Genomic DNA, 22,728 nt, shown 5'->3' on the forward strand with positions numbered 1-22,728 from the left:
TATGGTGTTCACCCTCCCTCCCTACTCCATTTTCGAACCGCACATGGTAAGAACGATCGACTTCTTTTCTCGTTATAAAACTAAATTTCTTTAATTATACACTTACGGTAATCAGCTGACACTCAAAGTTTCAGAAAATGGAAAGTTTCTCCACCCATACAAGTGTGAGTATTCGGTTATCGGATATCAGAGTCTTCACTTTCTCAGTTTATTTTGTAAAGTTCAAATAAATGACTAGAACTTTGCTTTTGAAGCAAGATTTGTATAAGTAACGATTGTTCGTGTGATCGTTTATCACCCAGATCAGGTCTCACTGTTTTTATTCATTTTTCTAATCACAATATAAATCTGGACTGTTTCAAGTAATTACTTTTTATAAAATTACTTTATTTATATCAATTCAGATTACTTTAATTAGTACTCAGAAGACTTGAAAAGCATCGCTTTATGTCAGCTCACGTAAATCTTTGTATATTCCTATCTTTGTATGATACTTTTATTACTGAAATGCATTGCGTGGAGCGGTTTGGCAGTAATTGTATTGCAATAAAAGGCGGTGTGAATGCAAAATGGAAACACGCAGTAGTTTAAGTACAGATGTTTTGTGACCAAGAGCATGAAATTGTTAATAAATAATAGTATTACTGAAAGTAGATGACTACGTTTATTCAATTTACCCTCCAAACGATGGAGAAAATACGTGTCAAATCCGGAGATATGCAGAACACATCATCCGAAATTTTGCTAAACGTATTCTTTGAAAAGTATTTCGAGCAATTACTTCAAGAGCCCCCTCTAATAGTAAACTGTTGTGATAGCACATTTGACATCTTAGCAACAAATAATCCTGAGCTAGTAACGAGCATCAAAACGGATACAGGAATTAGTGAGCAAACGATTGCCGTGGTGAAATTTAATATTGTAATCCCCAAATTTTCCGAAAATAACCGGAAAAGATACCCATTTAAAAATGCAGATAAAAATTCATTCCACGCCTCCCTTAAAGACAATCTCCACTCCTTGCAAATAAACGATGTAAGGGTAGACTAGATGTGGCTCAATTCAGAGACGTAGTAGTGACAGCAATTGATTTACACCAAATAAATTAACAACCATCAGAGCTGATCCCCCTTGGTATACAGAACAGGTCAGAATACTGTTGCAGAAACAACGACAAAAAGCATGCCGAATTTAAATGATCTCTAAATCCTCAGAAGTGGGGACCTTTTACAGAAGCTCTAAATTTAGCACGAACTTCAGTACGCGATACTTAAGTCTCCACAAAGAAACTGTGTCGAAACCTGGCAGAAAATCCAAAGAGGTTCTGATCGTATGTAAAGTATGCTAGCGGCAGGACACAATCAATGCCTTCCCTGCGCGATAGCAATGGGACACTGCTGCTAAAGCCGAGTTACTAAACGAAGACTTCCGAAATTCTTTCACCAAACAAGAAGTAAATACTGCAAAATTACATCAAGAACAGCTGCCAACACGAGTAACTTAGAAGTAGACATCCTCGGAGTAGTAAAGCAACTTAAATCAATAAAAGAAATTCTTCCGTTCTAGACTTTATAACAGTTAGGTACCATTCATAGTACACTCAAGTCATATACAACCGCTCGCTCGACGGAAGATTCGTGCCCAAAGACTACAAAGTTACACAGGTCACACCAATATTCAAGGAAGTCACTGGGAGTAAGCCACTAAATTACACGTCCAAATCATTAACGTCTATATGCAGCACATTTTGGAACACATTGTGTGAACATTATGAATTACTTCTAAGGGAACGCTCTACTGACAGTCAGTCAACACGGATTTAGGAAACGTCGTTCTTGTGAAACAAGTAGCTCTTTACTCTCACGAAGTGTTGAGTGCTATCGACAAGGGATTTCAAATTGATTCCGCATTTCTAGATTTCCAGAAAGCTTTTGACATCGTGCCCCAGAAGCGGCTTGTAATCAAGTTCCTTGCTTATGGAATATCCCCTCAGCTATGCTACAGGATTCGTGGTTTCCTGTCATGAGGTCGCAGTTCGTAGTAATTGACGGAAAGTCAGAGTAAAACGGAAGTGTTATCTGGCGTCCCCCATGGTAGTGTTATAGGCCCTCTGCTGTTCCTTATCTATATAAACGATTTAGGAGACAATCTGAGCATCCTTCTTAGGTTGTTTGCAGATGATGTCGTTTATCGTCTAGTAAAGTCATCAGGTACCATGCAAGCGCAGGAGAGAGTCTCTCATAGCATAGTACTGCTCCCACCAACCTGCGTCCGTGGCGCGCTGCACGTTTCGAGCCGCCGTTCAACTCTATGACGGTGTCTGGAGACGACCATCGACCTAGCGTAGGAAAAATGTGATTCACCCGAAGAGCCGGCATGTTTCCGTTGATGAATGGTCGAATGACGTTGTTCCTGTGCCGCGGCCGCTACGGTCGCATATTCGAATCCTGCCTCGGGCATGGATGTGTGTGATGTTAGGTTAGTTAGGTTTAAGTAGTTCGAAGTCTAGGGGACTGATGACCTCAGATGTTAAGTCCCATAGTGCTCAGAGACAGTTGAACCAGTTGTTCCTGTGCTCACTGCAATCCTAACTGACGAAGGTCTGTCAACATGTGAACACGTAGGGGTGGTCTGTTGCGGAGCTCCATGTTTAACAATGTACAATGAACGGTGTTCTCCGAAACACACGTGCGAGCACCAGCATTGTGCTTTTTCGACAGAGATGCCACAGATCACCATCTATCCTGCTTTACAGAGCAGACAAGCCTCCGAACCCCACATACTGCGAAGAGCCGTGGACGTCTTACCATTTTGCGCCTAGTGGTAGTTTCCGGGTCCTATTTCTTTCAGTAGTGCTCTCGACAATAGCACGTGAACATCCAGACACAGCTTTCCCATTTTCGATAAGCTCGTTCACAGACTCTGCGTGATAATAATCTACCCTTTGTTACAGTCGCTTTATCAATGGATTACCCCACATTTGCAGCCCGCATCTTCGCTAGGTTGATCCCCATCCGTGACTGCTCCACTTACATTTGTTACGGAGTCTCGTGTCCGCCACCAGGCGGCATCCAGCGTCGAGGTGGGCAGTGGTCGTAATGTTTTGGCTGATCAATGTGTTGTGAAGGTGCTTCGATCAAGTCTCTGCCAGGGATTTAACTGTGATTTGTGTAGTACGCATACAGATTTAGATATAGATTCTTGAATATGACAGCCACTAAATCCACATGTAAAATGCAAAAAATAAGAAGGCAGGATTTTAATGGAATGACAATGAAATTTTGTCGAGAGCAATGATCCGAAAGGTAACTACAAATTATGCTGCGGTTTCTATTCTTAAATAATATTTAAACCCTGCTGTACAGCCGTAGGTTGGCGTAAATTGCCTTTACAATTGAAATGTGTTAAATGAAAGAGAAAAAGCACGGGGCACTACTGGAATTAACACAGAACTGATTAAATAGGCATTCCCACAGTGAAACCTAATTTCTCAACTACATAACAGATATTGGACAAATAAAATTCCCTGGAAATTAGCTAGACTAATATTTACAAGAAAGGAGACAGAAGAAATTATGAAAACTGTAGGAACGTATCTGCTAAACACGGGGCGCGCGCGCCCGCACACACACACACACACACACACACACACACACACAGAGAGAGAGAGACAGAGAGAAGTTTCTACACTTATGACTTCAGCCAAAGAAATTACTCTGTCACTCTTTGCTGGTGATCAAACCGTGATCACTAGTAGCGAAAACACACTCCAAGTAGCTGTACATATTTTATCCGTAACAGCTAAGTTATGTAACATCTTCAAATGCAACAAATTTTACGGCTTTCAGCGACCTGGAGTGAATTTCCAGGTAAAGAGTAATAAATTATAAAGAATAAACGTGATCAACTTCTTAAGAAATACTTTCTCATTCATGACAAATTGACATACAAAGGAAAGTATAAAAATTTAATTACATTAAAGGAACAACTTGTAGTCCTCAGAATGACTTAAGATCTTCAAAACAATGTCAGGACCAACCATGGCATGTCGAAGTTAGTCGTGAACTGTAACAAAAAGAAATGAACAAATAATACAGTTGTAGCAACGGGGCACTCACTAGCCGATGGGATGAGGAATTCTGACATCAGAAGAGAAGCTTAAACGAGCTCAGGTAATTTCTGATCGTTTTCTTGTCTGCCTTGCTGAAGCAGAAAGTAATTTCTGATCTTTCAGAGGGTTTTGTGTAACTGCATTTATCCAACCTCTACTTTCATTAAATTTGAAAGTTCTAGTGTACTTTTATCCCGAAGATGTAATACGTTCCCCTTACTCAAATTTTCTGAGATTATGTTCGTGTAATATGAAAGATGTCACAATACCAAAATCATTGATGAATTACTACCAGGTATACAGAAGACCTTTAGGAAGAATGAGGAGAAGATGGTAAGATCAATAAATTCAACCAAGAGGGCCTGTAACAGGCAAATGTCTAACACATGCAGAAAGAAAATGAATGAATTTACACTGCTCAACAAAAATTTGAAATACTATCGTAAAATTTAGTCTACGATACTAGAGGCCTCATTGATCTACGTACTTCATGCATTATTCAATTAGAGCCCACATACTGGACGGTGTTTATTCCTAGCATGCTTTGTGACCGTTTCCCAGTCATGTAAACGTACCGCTGTCGCAGCGGCACGTCATGAGCAGTCCAGTGCCATCAATAGCTTCATTCAATTTGTGTTCAGCACTGAAGTAACATGTCAGGTAGAGGCATACAACAGAGTCAGGGTAGTGGTTTTATTTTCATTAGGTCATACACAGATGTTGCTGATCGGTTACATATCGCTCAAAGTGGAGTGCCTAAGGTGTGGAGAAAGTACAAAGAGACGGGAGATGTGAACGATAGACCTCGCAGTGATCGTCCTCGTATGGCAACACCAATGCTAGATCGTTTCCAGATACTGGACACATTGTGGTTTGGAGAAGCGCTAGATGACACCAGAAACGCCGGTAAGTTCAGGAAGTACATCCGTTTTCAAGTGGAAGTATAATGTTCTGGACGGCAATAATGTTGGAATGGCGGACCCCTTAATTCCAATCTACGGCAATTTGATAGGTCCCAAATACCTCCAAGATGTCCTACAAACTATTGTGAGGCCCTACAGACGTAGTCAATGACAACGTACTAGTCGATGACAACGCATGACTGCACCTTACTCTAGCATTGTCTCAGTATTTTCAAAGATGCAACGTCAACCGAATGCATTGGCGAGCACAATCACTAGATATGAACGCAACTGAGCATGCATTGGACCTGTTTAAGGTTGCCATTGCACTGCGTCCAAATCCGTCTGACAATCTTCATTATCTCACTGAAGCTGCCATTGAGGAGTGGGACCTCATAACCCAAGATAAACTTGATGATGTCATCCAGAGCATGCCTCGCAGAGTGGAAGAACTCGTCCGTGTGCAGAGAGGACACACTCGCTACTAAAGACTGATGTCGTCGTCGTCGTCGTCGTCGTAAACGCTATGATATTCCAAACTTTTGTAGAGGTGTGTAATAGTGGAGAACAGTTAGCAGAAGCGTTTCTAATATATACTCTCAGAATTGTGAGAAAAAGACTTAGTATCACAGCAAAGTATCCTTATAGTGGCTACCATTTGAAACTTCCCAGTATTTCTGTGACGCGCTCTCACTGACTAAACAATCTGGTAACGAAGCGCAAAGATCTTCTTTGAATCTTTTCTATCTTTACCGTTAATCCAGCTTGGCAAGGCCCACAAATCGACACACTGTACTCAAGAGCTGGTCTGACTGGTTTTGTTAGCTGCTTCCATCGCTATGTAACATTTCCTCAAGTTTCATCCAATGAGTAGCAATCTGGCATTTTACTTCGTCCCGGCTAGGCTTACGTGGCCGTGAAATCGAAAGTAGCCGCTGACATTTACTCCTAGATACTTTACGGTTTTGTCATTTCAGCGACGGAATGCTGGCTTTTTAATCAAACGATTCTGCTTATTTTCGTCTATTTAGGGGCACGGCGTTATCTTTATGATGAGAGCCGGATGACATCTTTGTGCCAAGCACAGATCATATTAAATTTCCATCTGAGGAAGAAATCAGTGTTGCCCTAAAAGCACTCAAGAACAACAAGGCTCCAGGAGGTAGTGGTATCACAGCTGAGATGCTTCGCTTGGGAGGGGAAACACTGGTGGGTGCTTTGAAACGATTAATTTCTACCATCTGGGAAGCAGAAGTTATTCCTGAGGAATGGAAGGGAGCAATCATATGTCCCATATTCAAGAAGGGAGATGCTACTCATGTATCCAACTACCGAGGGATTTCGTTACTTGAAATTGGCTACAAAGTTTTTACAACACTGCTACTAAACCGCATGAAACCACTGGCTGAAGGAATTGTAGGGACCTATCAATGTGGGTTCGTTGCTGGACGATCGACAATTGATCACATATTTACTCTGAGGCAGTTGATAGAAAAATTCTACGAATTCAATAAGGATCTACACCTCATCTTCATCGATTTTCGACAAGCTTATGACAGCATTGACCGCGCCACGTTATGGGAAACGTTAGAGGAACTTGGCATCCCATCAAAATACATCCGCTTAATGGCTGCTTGCTACTCTCAGTCTACGGCCCAAGTGCGGTTTGGTAATCAACTATCACCATCATTCAGTATACAAAATGGATTGAGACAAGGAGATCCATTGGCGCCAATATTATTCAATTTGGCCCTGGAAAAAGTAAGCCGTGACACTTGTCGAACCAGAGAGATGGAGATGGTGGGAGCAGACACAATCTTGGCATTTGCTGATGATGTTGTGATCCTTGGCGACACTCTAGAGCAAGTACGCAGGGATACTTCCCGATTCCTCCACAATGCAGAGAAAATTGGGCTGGTGGTGAACGAGGAAAAAACTAAATATCTTGTTGTATCACGCCGCCGAGATCTCCCTCCTTCCATTGATGTCGACAGGCATACCTTCGAACGAGTTGAAGAGTTCAAGTACCTGGGCTCCATACTAACAAATAGAAGTGAAGTAACGAAAGAAGTACAGCAACGTATAACAAATGCTAATCGCATGTTCTTTAGCCTGAACAATCTTTTCAGATCTCGGCTGATATCGCAGAAGAACAAGATCCACCTATACACGACACTGGTGAGACCAGTACTTTTATACGGCTGTGAAACTTGGGCAACATCAGCAACAGCAGAAGAAGCAATATGTGCATTTGAAAGGAAGGTACTTCGGAAGATATATGGACCCATCTACAATGCCATGGAAGGTAAATGGGAACGAAGAAAAAAAGAAGATTTATACCAGCGGTATGGAAAGCCACACATTGGACGAATATTGGCACAGAAGAGACTCCAATGGTTTGGCCACATCCTACGGGCAGATGGATCCCTTCCAAACAGAGTCCTCCACTCTCAACCCACAGGAAAACGCCCTAGAGGACGCCCAAGAACTCGATGGAAGGATAGGATAACAACGATCCTGAAAGAAGTGGAACCAGCAGCCGTGGAGGAGGACGCCAACGACCGGATGAGATGGACTGCCATCTGCAACAGCTCCCTCCTCTCGTGTAATTGACAGACACTGCGTGTGTGTTTTTTTTTTTTTTTTTTTTTTTTTTTTTTTTTTTTTTTTTTTTGTTTCTGTAATGTATCCCTCTTGCCTTTTAAACCTTTGATTGAATGCCCTGTTTATTTTTTCGTTTCTTCTTTAAGCTGTAATGTACATATGTAACTTTTACTACTGTATAGAGTACTTCTGTAAGTCTTTTTGTCTTTACTTTTCCTTTTGTTCTTCTTGCTGTAGGCCTTAAAGGCCCGATAAGGCAATAAATGATGATGATGATGATTGATTTTCTATCAGTGTGTATACAAGCGCATAGCCTAACAGGTGTAGAGGGGTTAGAAATGCTGTCTACCTAGTCTTCAATACCCATGGTGAACGGTAACGGTCCTTTAAAACTTCTCTGGGGGCACATGGAACATTACTTTCGCTTCTGATTCTGTCTCCTCAGGAAGACCGAGGAATTGTATTTTGTTAGATCTGAGTGGAATACAGTCGCGTACATATAACAGTATTACATAAGGTTTTTTTTTTTTACTAGGCGTCTTATCGGAGGGTTGCTGGAAGCCGAGAAATGCGATATAAACCGGGAATCCGCCGTCTACTGGCTCCAGACGAATGGAAAAATGTAAATGTTAAACGATCGGTGTTTATTCCCACAGAAGTTGATTCGTCCCCAAAAGCATTATATACGAGCACTAGCTCTAATTATACGGCAAATCTGTTGAGGTGACAAGTCATGGGATAGCCATATGCAGGGATACAGATTCCCTCTCACTACGGACAACGCAGTGGCCGACGGCCTTCACTTCATGACTCAGAGCAGCAGCCTTTGCGTAGAGTTCTCTGTGCTAGCAGACAAGCAACACTGCATGAAATAACTGTAGGAATCTATGTGGGTCGTACAACGAACGTATCCGTTAGGACAGTGCGGTGAAATCTGGCGTTAATGGGCAGTGGCAGCAGACCGGAGTGAGTGCCTTTGCTAAGAGCACATCGCCTGCAGCGCCTCTCCTGGGCTCGTGACCATATCGGTTGGTCCCTAGATCGGGAAACTGTGACCTGATCAGATGAGTACCGACTGCAGCTGATAAGAGCCGATGGTAATGTTCGAGTGTGGCTCAGGCCCCAAGGAACCATGGACCCAAGTTGTTGACAAGTCACTGTGCAAGCTGATGGTGGCTCCATAATGGTGTAGGCTGTGTACACATGGAATGGACATGGTCCTCTGGTCCAAATGAAAAGTTCATTGACTGGAAATGGCTGTGTTCGGGTACTTTGGGACCATTCGCGGCCATTCATGAATCTCATGTATCCAAACATCGATTGAATTATTTCTATGAATGACAATGCGCCCATGTCAGTGGGTCACAACTGTTCGCGGCTGGTTTGAGCAACATTCTGGACGATTCGAGCGAATGATTTTGCAACTCAAGTCGCCTGATGTTAATCCCATTGAACATTCATGGGAGGTAATCGAGAGCTTAGTTTGCGCACAAAATCCAACACCGGCACCACTTTCGCAATTGTGGACTGCTGTAGAGACAGCATGGCTCAATATTTCTGCAGATAACTTCTAGTGACCGTTTTATTTATTTCCACGACGCGTTTCGAAGGTTTAAACCTCCATCATCGGGTGGATTTACATTAGTAAGTATCGATGATGGAGGTTTAAACCTTCGAAACGCGTCGTGGAAATAAATAAAACGGTGACTGGTAACAGTGAACTTGTTGTTTCATTTAATGTCGGTAACAGTCACGGTAAAGTCTAACCTAAAAATGTTCGCATTTAAAGTTAAACTTCTAGTGACTTGTTGAGTCCAAGCCACGTCGAGTTGCTGCACTACGCCGGGAAAAATGTAGTCTCTCACGATTTTAGGAGGTAACCCCTGACTTGGTACTGCAGTATACCTTGATAAGACAGGTCCGTAGGTCCTGGAACGTCCTTCGAATTCTATCGAAAACTGGAGCGAATTGCGCCTTCACACCTGTTCCGATCATCTGAGAGGTTATGTTGTTAACATAGATGTACGACAGACTCACCAATGAAGAAGTCAATCGTTCTGCATGTTTCATACAGAATGTATGCGACATCCCATCAGGCTTAGTCGCATTTTCAAGCTTCAGTTACATACCTCTGTCCTTTATACCAATCATTGTACGCTTAGTAAGCTCAGGTAATTTCTGATCATTTTCTTGTCAGCCTTTCTGAAGCAGAAAGTAATTTCTGCTCTTTCAGAGGTTTTTGTGTAACTGTATTTATCCAGTCACTGCTTTCATTAAATTTGAAAGTTCTAGTATACTTTTATCCCGAAGATGTAATACGTTCCCCTTACTCAAATTTTCTGAGAATATGTTCGTGTAATATAGAAAACATCTGTCTCTGCCTTTGAGTCTATAGCTGGAATTTAAATGCCACCCTTGCCCCCTCCCCCCCTCGGAAACAATCACTCAATCACTATGTGATGACCTTTTAATGTACACGCAAGATTTTCCAAGCTTCGTTGGAAGCTTTTGATCATTTCGATACTTCACATGAGTGGGTGACCAATAGCTGTTTATTGTTTCCCGACCCACCTTTGATTCTCATCCCTACCCATTACAATTCATATTCCATATTTAATTATTAGTTTTTCATTGTAATAAATATACCATACGAATTAAAAGCGACTGCATCTCGTAACGGCTACCTTCTGCGCGTTTCATGTTGCTACATTACTTTCGGTCTAATGATTAATATAGGCGAAACCAGTATTAGAAATAAACTGCGATGTAGCCTTACTAAATTTTTTTATATCTATACCATCTGTAATAACGTTTCATTAGCATCTGTTGCTGGTTTCGTTGAGCCTTCTGTCTGAAATATTAAGAGAGTCGCCATCGTTAGCATATGAGACTAATTACGAGACTTATCCTGAACGGTGCTGTGTTGACTAATATTAGGTTTTTATTCTCTCTCTCTGACCTGAAAGATGTGTATTTCAGTCTGTTATAACTTTAGTCTTAGTCATCACTATGGATACAGTGTATAATTAATCATTACTACGACTATTCAGCGTTTCAGGGCTGTTAAAAGATTTTGACCATCAATACTGCTGGCGAAATATCTATCGGTATTTGAATCCCAAGGTAGTAATTTCACACAGTTTTGTCACACGTGTTCTTGTAGTGGTGAAAAGTTGTCACCCAGCACAGTCGACAGAGATTTAGACTTATGAAAGGAGTTTCGGTAGGATGGAGGTGCAGTACCCCTGTTTACAGCGAACGTCTGATGGAACTCCAAGCAGAAAACCTTATCATTAATGGACAGTGGAGGTCCCTCAGGCGATTACTGTTCCACATGTAAACACGTAGCCAGCCCACGCCCAGATACGGACAAATTCAGAAGTGAAATACGCTCCATCAACCTCAGTAGCGGGATTTTAGCCGTTCCCAACCTATGGATATACTGCTGTTAGAATCTATGGCTTCAAATCAACCTCAGAACTCAATAAGTAAAGCATGGCGTGGGCACTAATTGTATAAAAGGAAATGCGACTCTACAAACCATCATTCCTGCTACATAGTTTTAGTTCATACTACATCACTTTACAATTCCTAAAGAATAATAATACATTCAGACGTTTTTAGCTATTGAAAGGGTAAAAGACGACATGAGGTTCCATAGAACGCGCTTACCTTCATATACGATGCGGCAGAATTATCCCACAATAGATGAACAAAGTGCAACAGAAGAAGCTGCACTGAGTGTGCAATGACCAGCGTTTACAGTGAACAGTGAAGCACGGTTCGTGTCTGCCATGGTGAGCATCTGCTAGGCTGTTGAAGTCTGGAATGTTCCCCTAGTCCTTTTACATCGCGTTAGGTCTTTAATTGCACGACGTGTCGATTCTCTGCACATTATGAGAGTCTCTCTCTCTCTCTCTCTCTCTCTCTCTCTCTCTCTCTCTCTCTCTCTCTCTCTCTCTGTGTGTGTTTGTGTGTGTGTGTGTGTTTGTGTGTGTGTGTGTGTGTGTGTGTGTGTGTGTGTGTGTGTGTGTGTGTGTGTGTGTGTGTGTGTGGCGGGGGGGGGGGAGGTGGGGGTGTTGCCCTTCGCTCCAGCTCATAAGCAGAATCGCATTTCACGTTCAGCGATTCGTCTGATTAAGTACTCGAGTATGTCTGACGACAATCTAGACCTTAATTTTTAGATGAATACTCGTGGAACCAAATAAATTGTTGTAGAGTGCGACAACTCTCGATCACTCACAACGTATGTGGTACGACTAACGAACATAGGCCAAGCGCCTGTAATGTTTAGTCATAAAATGCCAAGCATGTGTTCTTGCAGAACTTTACGATATTTGATCGTGTAATGAATGGTAAGCAAATGGCCTTCATATAAATACATCTCTACAACACCATTGGCAAGATGTAAACAGCCCTTTTACAATCCTGGATACGTAAACTATTCGACCCAAAATCATTACTGAATTAATTATCTGCTCAAACCAATGAAAGTCCTTTTGTTAAAGCGGTCGGAGAAAGGACATTAATATTCATACTAAAATTATGCCACCGACAGACATAAAATACTCTGAGCATTTTCGCCGCTAGCACCAACATCTTCATATAAAATCTCAATTTCCTCAGCCACTAAACAGGGTACTGAAGGGCACATTCATCAGATCGGTTGTGTGTACTACGGTATGAAACCACGTTTCACTTTGTGTTTTGATACGTAATACTGGAAATGTGAGGTCAGTTATGATGGATTTTTTTCTTCCCCTTCCCATATACAGCACGTGTGGTATGTACTGTAATTCCCATTGTATTTTGTTAGTGGTGAGAGATGGAAACTTTAAAGTTATTTTAATTTCCCTTCTCAATCGTAATTACGTTTTCTGATGACAGGATTCGACATTTTAACAGCAGCACCTGGCTCCTAGTATGGTCGTTTAAGACGGTCGGAACCAATTCTACTAATTATAGTAATTACGGCCATCTGCAGACGATATAAATGTTGTACTTAATAAAATGCAACTGTTTCCAGCACTACCTTCTCACGACAGGCTGCTACTATACAGAGAGAAGCGTGTGTGTGAAAGTTGCTGATTCAAAACATACGTAACTTACTATACACATTTATCTCATTACACACGTACATCGTGTTTGACATGTCATCTCTGAGCATTTTAGTCGCACCAACTAGTTCCATTAGCCCTGTTGTAGGAGATTCGAGTGATCAACAAATGCCATGTTTATCAGTTACTTTTGTCCATTGTTCACTACACAAAATTTCGTAACGATTGCAGCTGAAAAGTCTGCAGTTATCTCTTGTTCAAACATTACCATGGTCCATCGTCAATGATGAATGAGAGACTAAATCTCGTGGCATTCCAATGGTCATTTTGTGCGCGCAGATACTATTTACTACCAATGATTAAGTGGAAATTTTAATAAGTTATTATTTACTCTTATGAAGATATTGTTTACGAAATCAACGTCTCAAATGTAAGCACTGACGTACATTGTACGTCGTTTGACAAAAGACCTTCAACAGAGTCAATCGTTTTGGCTGCTATAATTCTCTGTACCATTTGGGTCGATCGAGACAAACAGCTCCCCATCAACCCAGATACGGAAATGAATCTGTCGCACTGCGGATTGAATGATATGAATTGAGTCGCCCACGTAAATGAGTTCCAGATGTTGGTTAAGAGTAATCAATTAGAAGGCGGTTTATCAAACTACTAAATTTAAAGATTTGGTCCATTTTTACCCCAACTCATTGCAGTTATGCTTTTAAGCAAATACATAAAGTAATAACTACATATCAGCATTAGTGTTAAAATTCAAAGTGGAAGGAAGCTGTCAATTCTGAACAGTGAAAAACTTTAATCAGAGCTAGTTCGAACGGGCGAAGTCCACAAAGAGTAAGTGGGATGGAAGTAAGTGTCGTCTCGGTAGATCATTTTCGGTAAAGCATTATCACACATGGGTGTGCAGCCATTGACCTGATCATACCAGGAAGACATGCGAAATGCACATGCAAATGACAGTCTCTTCATTCATGGTTTTCCACTTTTCCAAAGCACGAGATTCCGCCTCCACATATCCATCTCGAGTGCCCGAAAAATTCCATCTTTCCTCTCTGCTCTGCAAAAGACCCACACAAAAGAATACTCCAATGAGTAGGCTCCGCAGAACATTGCCTAACGTGACTTTTTTTTTTTGAACCAGCAGTTAAACATCCCACCTACCAATTGTTTTACAAGTTATCGAATAAGCTGCCTTGCCACACACACACACACACACACACACACACACACACACACACAATTTCGAGAAAACCACACTCCGAACGTTTACTTTTCAGATATCCTTTTACATAGTCCAATGTGCTGTATTCTTGTGTCAAATCTCTAGAATCTGCGTCCTGAATTCGGTCTAACAGTTTTTTTTCTTTTTTCTAGATTGCCCAATAACCTACCTCTCCACCTTGTGAGAGAGAAATTCGTAATCTACATGGAGTGGTGTCTGTTTAGCTCACTTCCTCTCCCACAAACGGACAAGAAAACATTTAACAGCTGCCAAGCTTCCCCTGAGAAAGCAACTATCTCCTGAGCAGCCTGGTACCTTCCACTTACCGAGAAAAATCAACATTCCACCAAAGTGTTATTTCTGCAGAGAGACCAACTTGTAAAAATTTATTCTGCACTGGTCTAATGTATGAGCTGGTTCATTATACTGGCCCCTTTTAGCCGGAGTTGGGGTGGTCTCTCGGTGTGTGGCATCTTGACCGCGGGCACCCTGCCGGCGTTGAGCTGGGCAATACAGAACTCGTAAACGTCTACCTTAAGCAGCCAATTCACAGCACGACTGGTTTCTCATTCGCATTCTATGCGATTCTGCAGCAGTTTTCTTCAAATGCTAACAGAAAAGCAAATGCTGTCCGCAAATCTTAGTAGGTAGGCACAAAACTCGACATGTTTGTGGGTTTGAAACAGACACCTATGTATGGAACTTGCGTTACATGTGTGTTGATATTCGTCGTCAGCCGTTACAGGAAGCAGATGGCGCTGCAGACGCGGTCTCACGGGCCCTACACTGACGCATAGCACCATCTATAGGGAAATTCCAGTTTCATACTTCTACACCTGGTATCAGTGTCATTCCATCAGTTGACTGATGCATCTCAGGCTTTTATACTTCCTGGCCCAATCATTAATGTAAAGTTAATTCTAACCGAAGAAAGAATTTCGTGTCTGACTTCAGAACGAAAATTTTCAGAGCAGATATTTTACATTACTGGTGAATGAAAAATTAGCTATGAATCCTGATTTGCAGGTATCCATTACCTGGCCAATTTCACGTATTCTGAATGTCTTAAAACCCTTACTAATAATATTTGTTTAAATATTCCTATTATTCAGTTAGCGCTCCATATTTCTAAAACAACAGTACTTTAAATATTTTCCTTTGTTTTAGGAACTTTAATATATATGTGGTGAGTGATACATAAATGATAGGTAATGTAAAATTCAAGTCTAAGCTGCTATTGAGTCACAGTTACTGATGAAGTAAGACGTAGTGCTAACGCCGGCTGAGGCACTAAGTCGTCACGTGTCCAGTAAAGGAAGGCTACGACTTTTATCTGCAAAATTAGCTGAGGAACTTTTTTCGAATATATTGTCCCTGGCCATCTACGTATGCAGAAACTGCTAAACAAATGTTACAGTTATTTCTTCCTTGAAGTGAAACTATATACGAGTACTTTACTGGATATCAGTCAGTCCGACGAAAGGAATTCCAACTTCAAAGGAAGCCTCCCCATTGGTCCTTTGTTGAATGACTGCCACTGGTGAGCAGTGACATTTCTTTAAAATGTCTGATAATCTACGATTATCAGGTTTTAGTGCCGCAGAAACTTGGAAAGCAACGATTTTCTGACTTCGCACTACACTCACTCGTGTTCAAAGAAGCCGTTTTTCAAAATCATGTATTTCCCACACAGCGAAATTATTGTTTCTATGTTATTTCTAAGTGGCTTCTGCTACTGTACATTTCTTAACTGTATCTCCATCTCTGCCTCAATCAACGAGAGTAAATTTGGAAAGAAGTCTAAACATTGCTTCCAGATTCTTCACTGCTATTCCCATGGGAACAGACAACCAAACTTCAGTGTTCCTTCCACTCTGTCATGGTTGCGAATCGTCAATACTCATATCAATACAGCTATCCAGTTCCTACGAAATTTGTCGTGCATGTTGCTTAAACGAGTACTCACCAGGATCTTGGGTATCTGGCGCACCAGCTCCTCGGCAGAGGTCTTGAGCAGGCAGTCAAGCAAGAGCTCGCTGTCTTTCAGCTGCTTCTTGCGGCAGCCCACCAGCTCGCCCAGGCGGAAGGCGCGGCGGCGGGCCTCCACGGAGGATACCTGCGCCCACGGGCTGAGCGCCGTGCCGGAGATAGATATGGCGCCCTGGAACTTGCCTGCAACAGGAGACGACTCTCATAAAATACACACACACACACACACACACACACACACACACACACACACACACACACACAAAACCTCCTTAACCTGATTAACCGTTCTTTTCATTGTGGACTCCCTACTTTTGAAATGGTAGCCATCTGAAATCCTTTGGCTGATAACGATTTGTCCCTGGGCGCTGCCTGGCTTACCACTCGCTATTTCCCATCAACTGCATTCGATGCAGCTCAAGTTACCAATCTAATCACTCCAACCTATGCCTTCACCACCACATGTAATACACTCAACCACACCCGCCCAGCTTTCGCTCTACTGCTAGTGTCCCAGAAGTCTGTCTTCTCCTGCCTCCTTTTACACCATGTAAACTGCAGATATTCTCAAAGCACCAACTCTTACCTTCATCATGCAATATGCTACCAACCTACCATCAACACTTCCACAGCTCCTTCCAATGTCAAAAATGGTTCAAATGGCTCTGAGCACTATGGGACTTCTGAGATCATCAGTCCCCTAGAACTTAGAACTACTTAAACCTAACGAACCGAAGGACATCACACACTAGCTTGCCCGAGGCATGATTCGAACCTTCGACCGTAGCGGTCTCGTGGTTCCAGACTGTAGCGCCTAGAACCGCACGGCCACTCCGGCTGGCATCCAATGTCACTTTAACGTCCTGTTGGAGTGGTGTATTACGTCGAAACTTCAAGTAAATGTATTAGAAAATCCGGGCCACAATCTTTAGTCTCACTATTCTGTGCTAGCGTCGCTCAGATTAACTCTTGACAGAAAACTAACATGGAATGCGCACCTTCTCATCTTACAACGTGACGCCCGAAACCCACTAAAACTCTTCCAACTACTAACAGGGCACACCTAAGGTCTTGTGCCATTATCTTCACCCATAAATTCCTAATCCACCCTATTCCAATTTAGGCCAGTATTTCCTGGATGTCCACCTTCCATAAATGCATTAAAACCCTGGAAATAACGTCAACACCGCCTCAGCTTCCATTTCCGCCTACCTTTGCCAGTTCGCATCCTATCCGTTTTACCATACCACCTTTTCTTAGAGTACCCTCGAATCCACTACACTATTCAGAAAACCAAGGACCCAATATCCTATGCACTCTTCACCAATCTGTGTCTCCTTGTTGCGCCACTATATCCATATTCTACTCTCCATGCACCTCCATGAGTTATCCATCCTCTCCGGCCTGAACTGCAACCACTCCCCGGTACCTAACGATGAAACACGCTCCGACATAGACCCTACCTTCCAGTCCTAGACAACGTTCCAACCTCATTCTCTCGCTTTCCTTCTTCCTCCATCATCCTCCTAGGCAAATGTTGGCTGCTTCCTTCAGTTTCATGGGGTCCCATTGCCTTACTCTTTATTCCGCTTTTACTGTGAATGATATTTTTTATGCACCACTAGCATCATCGTTACCATAGTGGCATCGTCATCACTGATTTCATTTTAAATATTGTGTAAAGTGTTCCAAAGAAGGTGATGGAATTTGTTCACCGATGCATATTTGTAAAAACATTTCGTTTTCCTACCTTGAACATGTACCGGCACTCGTCAAATCCGCGTGCTGCCCAGCTCCTCGTGGAGAATTTAAATAACTTTTTAAAAGTTTAGTAATCAAAGAGTACTGTGTGCAGCAGCACTGTCCAATCCATTTGAAAGACTATTATGCTGTTGTGGAAAGACAATGAACCAGTTACCTGTCCACCGCAGGTGCGCCACAACCTATGACCACTCCACAAAAACTGGTGATTACTGTTGAGCTCCGTAGACGTTTGATATGAAGCAATAAACGTGTATAGTTTGGTGAGGATGGTCGCTCTTTCTCTCTGCGCTTCTCTTCTCTCTACAGTAATTCCGTTTGCAGCGAAGTGTTTTCTCCTCCCTCTCCCCATCAGCTCTCAAAAAAAAAAAGTGTAGGCTCAGAATATTTCTTGTGACCCCCATATATGCTTGTGACATTACTGGCTTAGAACTATAGCCCATTCTGCAGAAAATCAAGTAGAACGGTGGAAGATAATTAATTCTACTTCTGGTGTTGGCTGAGCAGGGAAATCTGCTCTGAATCTGTACTGGTGGAATTGATTGGTTTACATGTAATTTAAACAGGTCACTAGCTTACCACCCCGATTTCGCATGGATAGCGCTAAGTACTGGATGGCTATAATTAATGTATAGTTATTCATGGAGGTCCATTGTGGGCTATAATTAGCGCACGGCAGCGAAACTTGGTGGCTACGCTAATGCGTTAATGCAGAACCGATTTACGTTGGGAAAGAAATAGTTCCAAATTTGGCCACCAGGTGCAAATTTGGCGCTGTACATCTCGTTGACATCTGTGACGCATGTATTCAACAAATTATGTAAGCGGTAGTTAATTCTCACTTATTTGACCTTTTGCCCACACGCCTCTCTCGCAATCTCAGCGCCAGTTTTTTACCTGGTGGCCAAATTGGAGCTATTTTTCTTGCTTAAGTTGGTTCCGCATTAACGCATCGAAATATCTACGACGTTTCGCCACCATACGGTAATTATTGCCCACTCTGGACCTGTTTGAGCAGCTGCACTTTAATTATAATCACCCGATATCAACAGTAATACTTACCTGGTGTAGTGGTAACTTACAGTTTCCGCGTGAATGTATGTGTAAGTAAAAACCGTATGAAAATTCCTATAGTAGTTTTGAGGTTAGCCTACACACACACACACACACACACACACACACACAAACGCGACAGGGACTAGTTACGGTATGTATAGATGTGTTTCGAGGCACAGATTCCGGTCAAGCTTCATTGCTGTGTATAGTTGCGGCGGCTGTTTACTTTCTACATCTTCGTACATTCCCGCAAGTCGCCGTATGGTGTAAGGCGGAGTGTACCTTGTAGTACCACTAACCATTACCTTTCCTGTTCCCTAGCAAGTAGAGCGAGAGAGCAACGACTGTCTATATGCCTCTGTACGAGCCTTAATTTCTCTCATCTTACTTTTGTGGTCCTCACACAAAATGAACGTTGGCGGCAGCAGAATCTTTCTGCAGTCAACTTCAGATGCCAGTGCTCTAAATTTCCTCCACAGCGTTTCGCGACAAGTACGTCTTCCCTCCAGAGATTTGCATCCGTAATACTCCCATGTTGATCGTATCTACCGGTAACGAATCTAGCAGCACCTTCTGAATTACTTCGACGTCTTCATTCAGTCCGACCTGGTGGAGACCGCAAACACACTAACGGTGTTCAAGAATGGGTTGCGACCTCGTTTATAGATGAGATGCACTTCCCTGCAATTCTCTCAGTAAATCCAAGTCCGTCATCTTCACCATAACCAATCTTTTGGGCTCGTTCCATTTAATATAGCTTTGCAGCCTAGCTCCTATGATATTTAATCAACGTGTGTCAAGCGACGCGATACACCACTAATACTGTATTCAAACATTGCAAGATTATTTCTATTCATCTGTATTAATTTACATTTTTACAAATTCAAGGAAAGCTGCCTATTCTGTAAACGAAATAGAAATTCTGTACAACTCATCCTGTATCCTTCTACAGTCACTGAAAGACTATACTTTCGCGTATACTGCAGCGTCACCAGCAAACAGTTGGAGGTTGCTCCTAACCCACACGTCAGTTCACTTATACAAATAAGTAGTCCTATCCCACTTCCGTGAGGCACACCTGACGATACCCTTTTCTCCCACGAACACCCCGTACCCGCAAACACCTACTCATTTAAATTTTCGAGCTACTGAAGTATCTGAGAATCTACTACGTTTGCTCGTACCTTTGCTAACACTCAGGAATGGAAATCTAGGAGTATGTAATCTGCCTGTCGTCCTTCATTATTTCGATGATATGCTACGAGAGAAGGGCACGCTGGGTTTCGCGCGAGTGAAACTTTACTGCCTGACCAGCTTGTTGCTCCACTTTTCTTGACAGCTGACTCACACTGAAGGCCATTTAATAAATAAGAAAAAGAAGCTCATAGCTCCTATCATTACCACAAGATGTAGCCTCGAAACACCAATTAAATATGGAACAGATAGCGATACATATGTGAGACACTCTTCGTTCCTATAACACAGGGTCCGGCAAAAAGACATCCCTTATTTGAAAAGGTAGTTACAAACACGAAGAAACAGAGAAAATACTTTCATTTATGATAAAAAATACTATGCCATTTAACAACACTTCGTTTTAAAAATCATGCCTGTTAAATGGCAATTTTGTGAATTGCTAACCAAATATCAGCCATCGTTAGATTATTTTGGATGGTTTGTTGAAAACAGATTTTCTTTCAAAGTTAATGATGGCTTTAAAAATATTCCTCCGTAGTACGTAACAATTATGGATTCAAATGTAGCCGCAATTCACTTGAAAATGGTCCAGATAAAGAACATCCCTAACCTCAAACCACGGATAAACATGAAGTTGCACAGTGTGGTGTATCATGGGCAGCTTGGAGGAGGTAAGAAATCTAATACCACAACGCGCGTATCACAAGAAAAATTTCGGTGAAATTTAGATTAAGAAATAACTGTGACTAACCTTTGTGCACTATGAATGCTGTAATTGGTTGAAATTGACCATAAACGATTGCAAAAAACAATGTTCATTTCATTTAAAAAGGAATCAAAACAGCTGTCACAGTTTTATCGCTTAGAATGACACCCCACCTCATGTTGGAGACGAAAAACCAATCTAAATAGCTAGTGGAACCTGGGTGACGTTGCATTAAAAAATCTATATATATTTTCTGGAGAAGGTTGTTTACTGCGAGACAAACATGAACGTTTTTTATTGATTACGATGCAAATGGTAATACAAACTAATAAATATAAGGCAACTTTAACGAAACCGTTGAAAAAATTGAAGTGTGATTTCTTCGAGAGCGTGCCTCCGACCACAAACGAGGCTTGACTGGGATAAAAGTAACCTTGTGAGACTCCTATTAGAACCTCGACTATCGAAGTGAGCGAAACAACGATATGTACGGGGCCATGAACGTTGCATTCTAAAAAACTGTAGGCGCTACCTAAAAATTGCTTGTTAAAAAACGGATTTAATTGTTAAAATTTAAAACCGATAGCAACGTCACGTTTATCTTTCCAAGCAGAATTCATAGAGATGAACAAGTCTCTCTTGATCGCTCCTTTGTCCTCTGTGCTGTGTCGACTGGCACTGACGTACCGACAAGCCGCCGCTGTATTCGTGTGGGCAGCTGCCTATTCGCCCAAGTGAAATGTAACACAGGGACTAAAACAAGCTAGTACGACGTACTAATTGCAATATTTCATTAGGAAATACCGAAAATATGCGTACACAAGACGACTATTATGTAACTGTTTACTGTAAAATATTGTGATCATTTGATGTCGTCGGACGTTGAAGTCAGTAACACAGCGCACCAACTAAATAAATTATGAGTCAAACTAAAATGATAATACGTCTGTTTGCGTAAGAAGAACTGCAGAAAGGCAAAAACGGCGAAGTGTACATGAGAAACGAAGTCTTTCGCATTAACTTCTGCTAACAAAGGGAAAAGAAGCAGTGTTTGGTTAACATAAAAGAGGCAGAAAGACTAATAAATTGCACACCAACTTTATACACATAACATTGTTTTTAATCTGAAACAACCAATAATGTACCGACAATAGTCTCCAATTTCCAGAATAACCATATAAGATGCTTTATAAATAAAAGCGAAACGCGACTGGTGCAAAATTCACTTTAATTAAATTGCAGTTAACTAAAGACCGAGAAACCAATAACTGATTAAAAAGATAAAACTTTTTATTCTTCGCAATATAGTCCTACTAGGGAAAGCACTTCGTTAAAATGACAAATTTAAATATGTCAATGCGTAAGTAAACAAACCGTTGCTAAGAAACGCCTACAATTTTATAGACACGCTACGTCCATGGTTCCCTGCTTGTTGCTGTTAAGTGCCTTCTGAGGTTTTGTGGCGTACCTACACCATAAGTATGGCACGTAAGCAAGTTGCGATTTTATTCTGTTGGGGGAAGGGGGCGAGAGCATTCACAGTTTGGCCGTGTCAGGTGAAAGCGTGCTGGCGTAGCCGTTAGATTCAGTTACGGTGAAAGCGGTGACGTCCCTTTGTAAGAGCAGAAAGGCGCGGAGGCCGTCGTTGAAGCAGTGCCAGACAATTACCACAGTTTAAAGGAACTACGTTTCTGAATCACCGCTTTGGAGTTTAAGCCTAACTTTCAGTTAAATTAAAATGACCGCATCAAAGATAAGACAGAACCATAGTGCAAATTTCACGTATGCAAATCTTAATTTGCTTCGAAGCGATCATTAGATGTTTACTAAATGGCCGGCCGGGGTGGACGAGCGGTTCTAGGCGCTACAGCCTGGAACCGCGCGACCGCTACGGTCGCAAGTTCGAATCCTGCCTCGGGCATGGATGTGTGTGATATCCTTGGGTTAGTTAGGTTTAAGTAGTTGTAAGTCTAGGAAATTGATGACCTCAGATGTTAAGTCCCATAGTGCTCAGAGCCATTTGAACCATTTTTAATAAAAAGTAGGAGGGAACAGCTACAAAAAATAGAAACAACCTGAATAGCCAGACGGAACCACCATTCTCT

The 22,728-nt window shown here is 41.9% G+C and overlaps 1 protein-coding gene across 1 annotated transcript in view; it reads right to left on the reverse strand.

Annotated features, from left to right (window-relative positions):
- The window catches only part of LOC126188621 (venom carboxylesterase-6-like), a 113,551-nt gene that overhangs the window by 39,638 nt on the left and 51,185 nt on the right, over positions 1 to 22,728 (reverse strand). The window contains exon 5 of the mRNA XM_049930223.1: positions 15,881 to 16,086. Coding sequence (XP_049786180.1) covers positions 15,881 to 16,086 — 206 coding nt within the window. The remainder of the gene's footprint in view (positions 1 to 15,880; positions 16,087 to 22,728) is intronic.

This window comes from Schistocerca cancellata, chromosome 5 (assembly GCF_023864275.1).
Source record: "Schistocerca cancellata isolate TAMUIC-IGC-003103 chromosome 5, iqSchCanc2.1, whole genome shotgun sequence".
Lineage (NCBI taxonomy): Eukaryota > Metazoa > Arthropoda > Insecta > Orthoptera > Acrididae > Schistocerca > Schistocerca cancellata.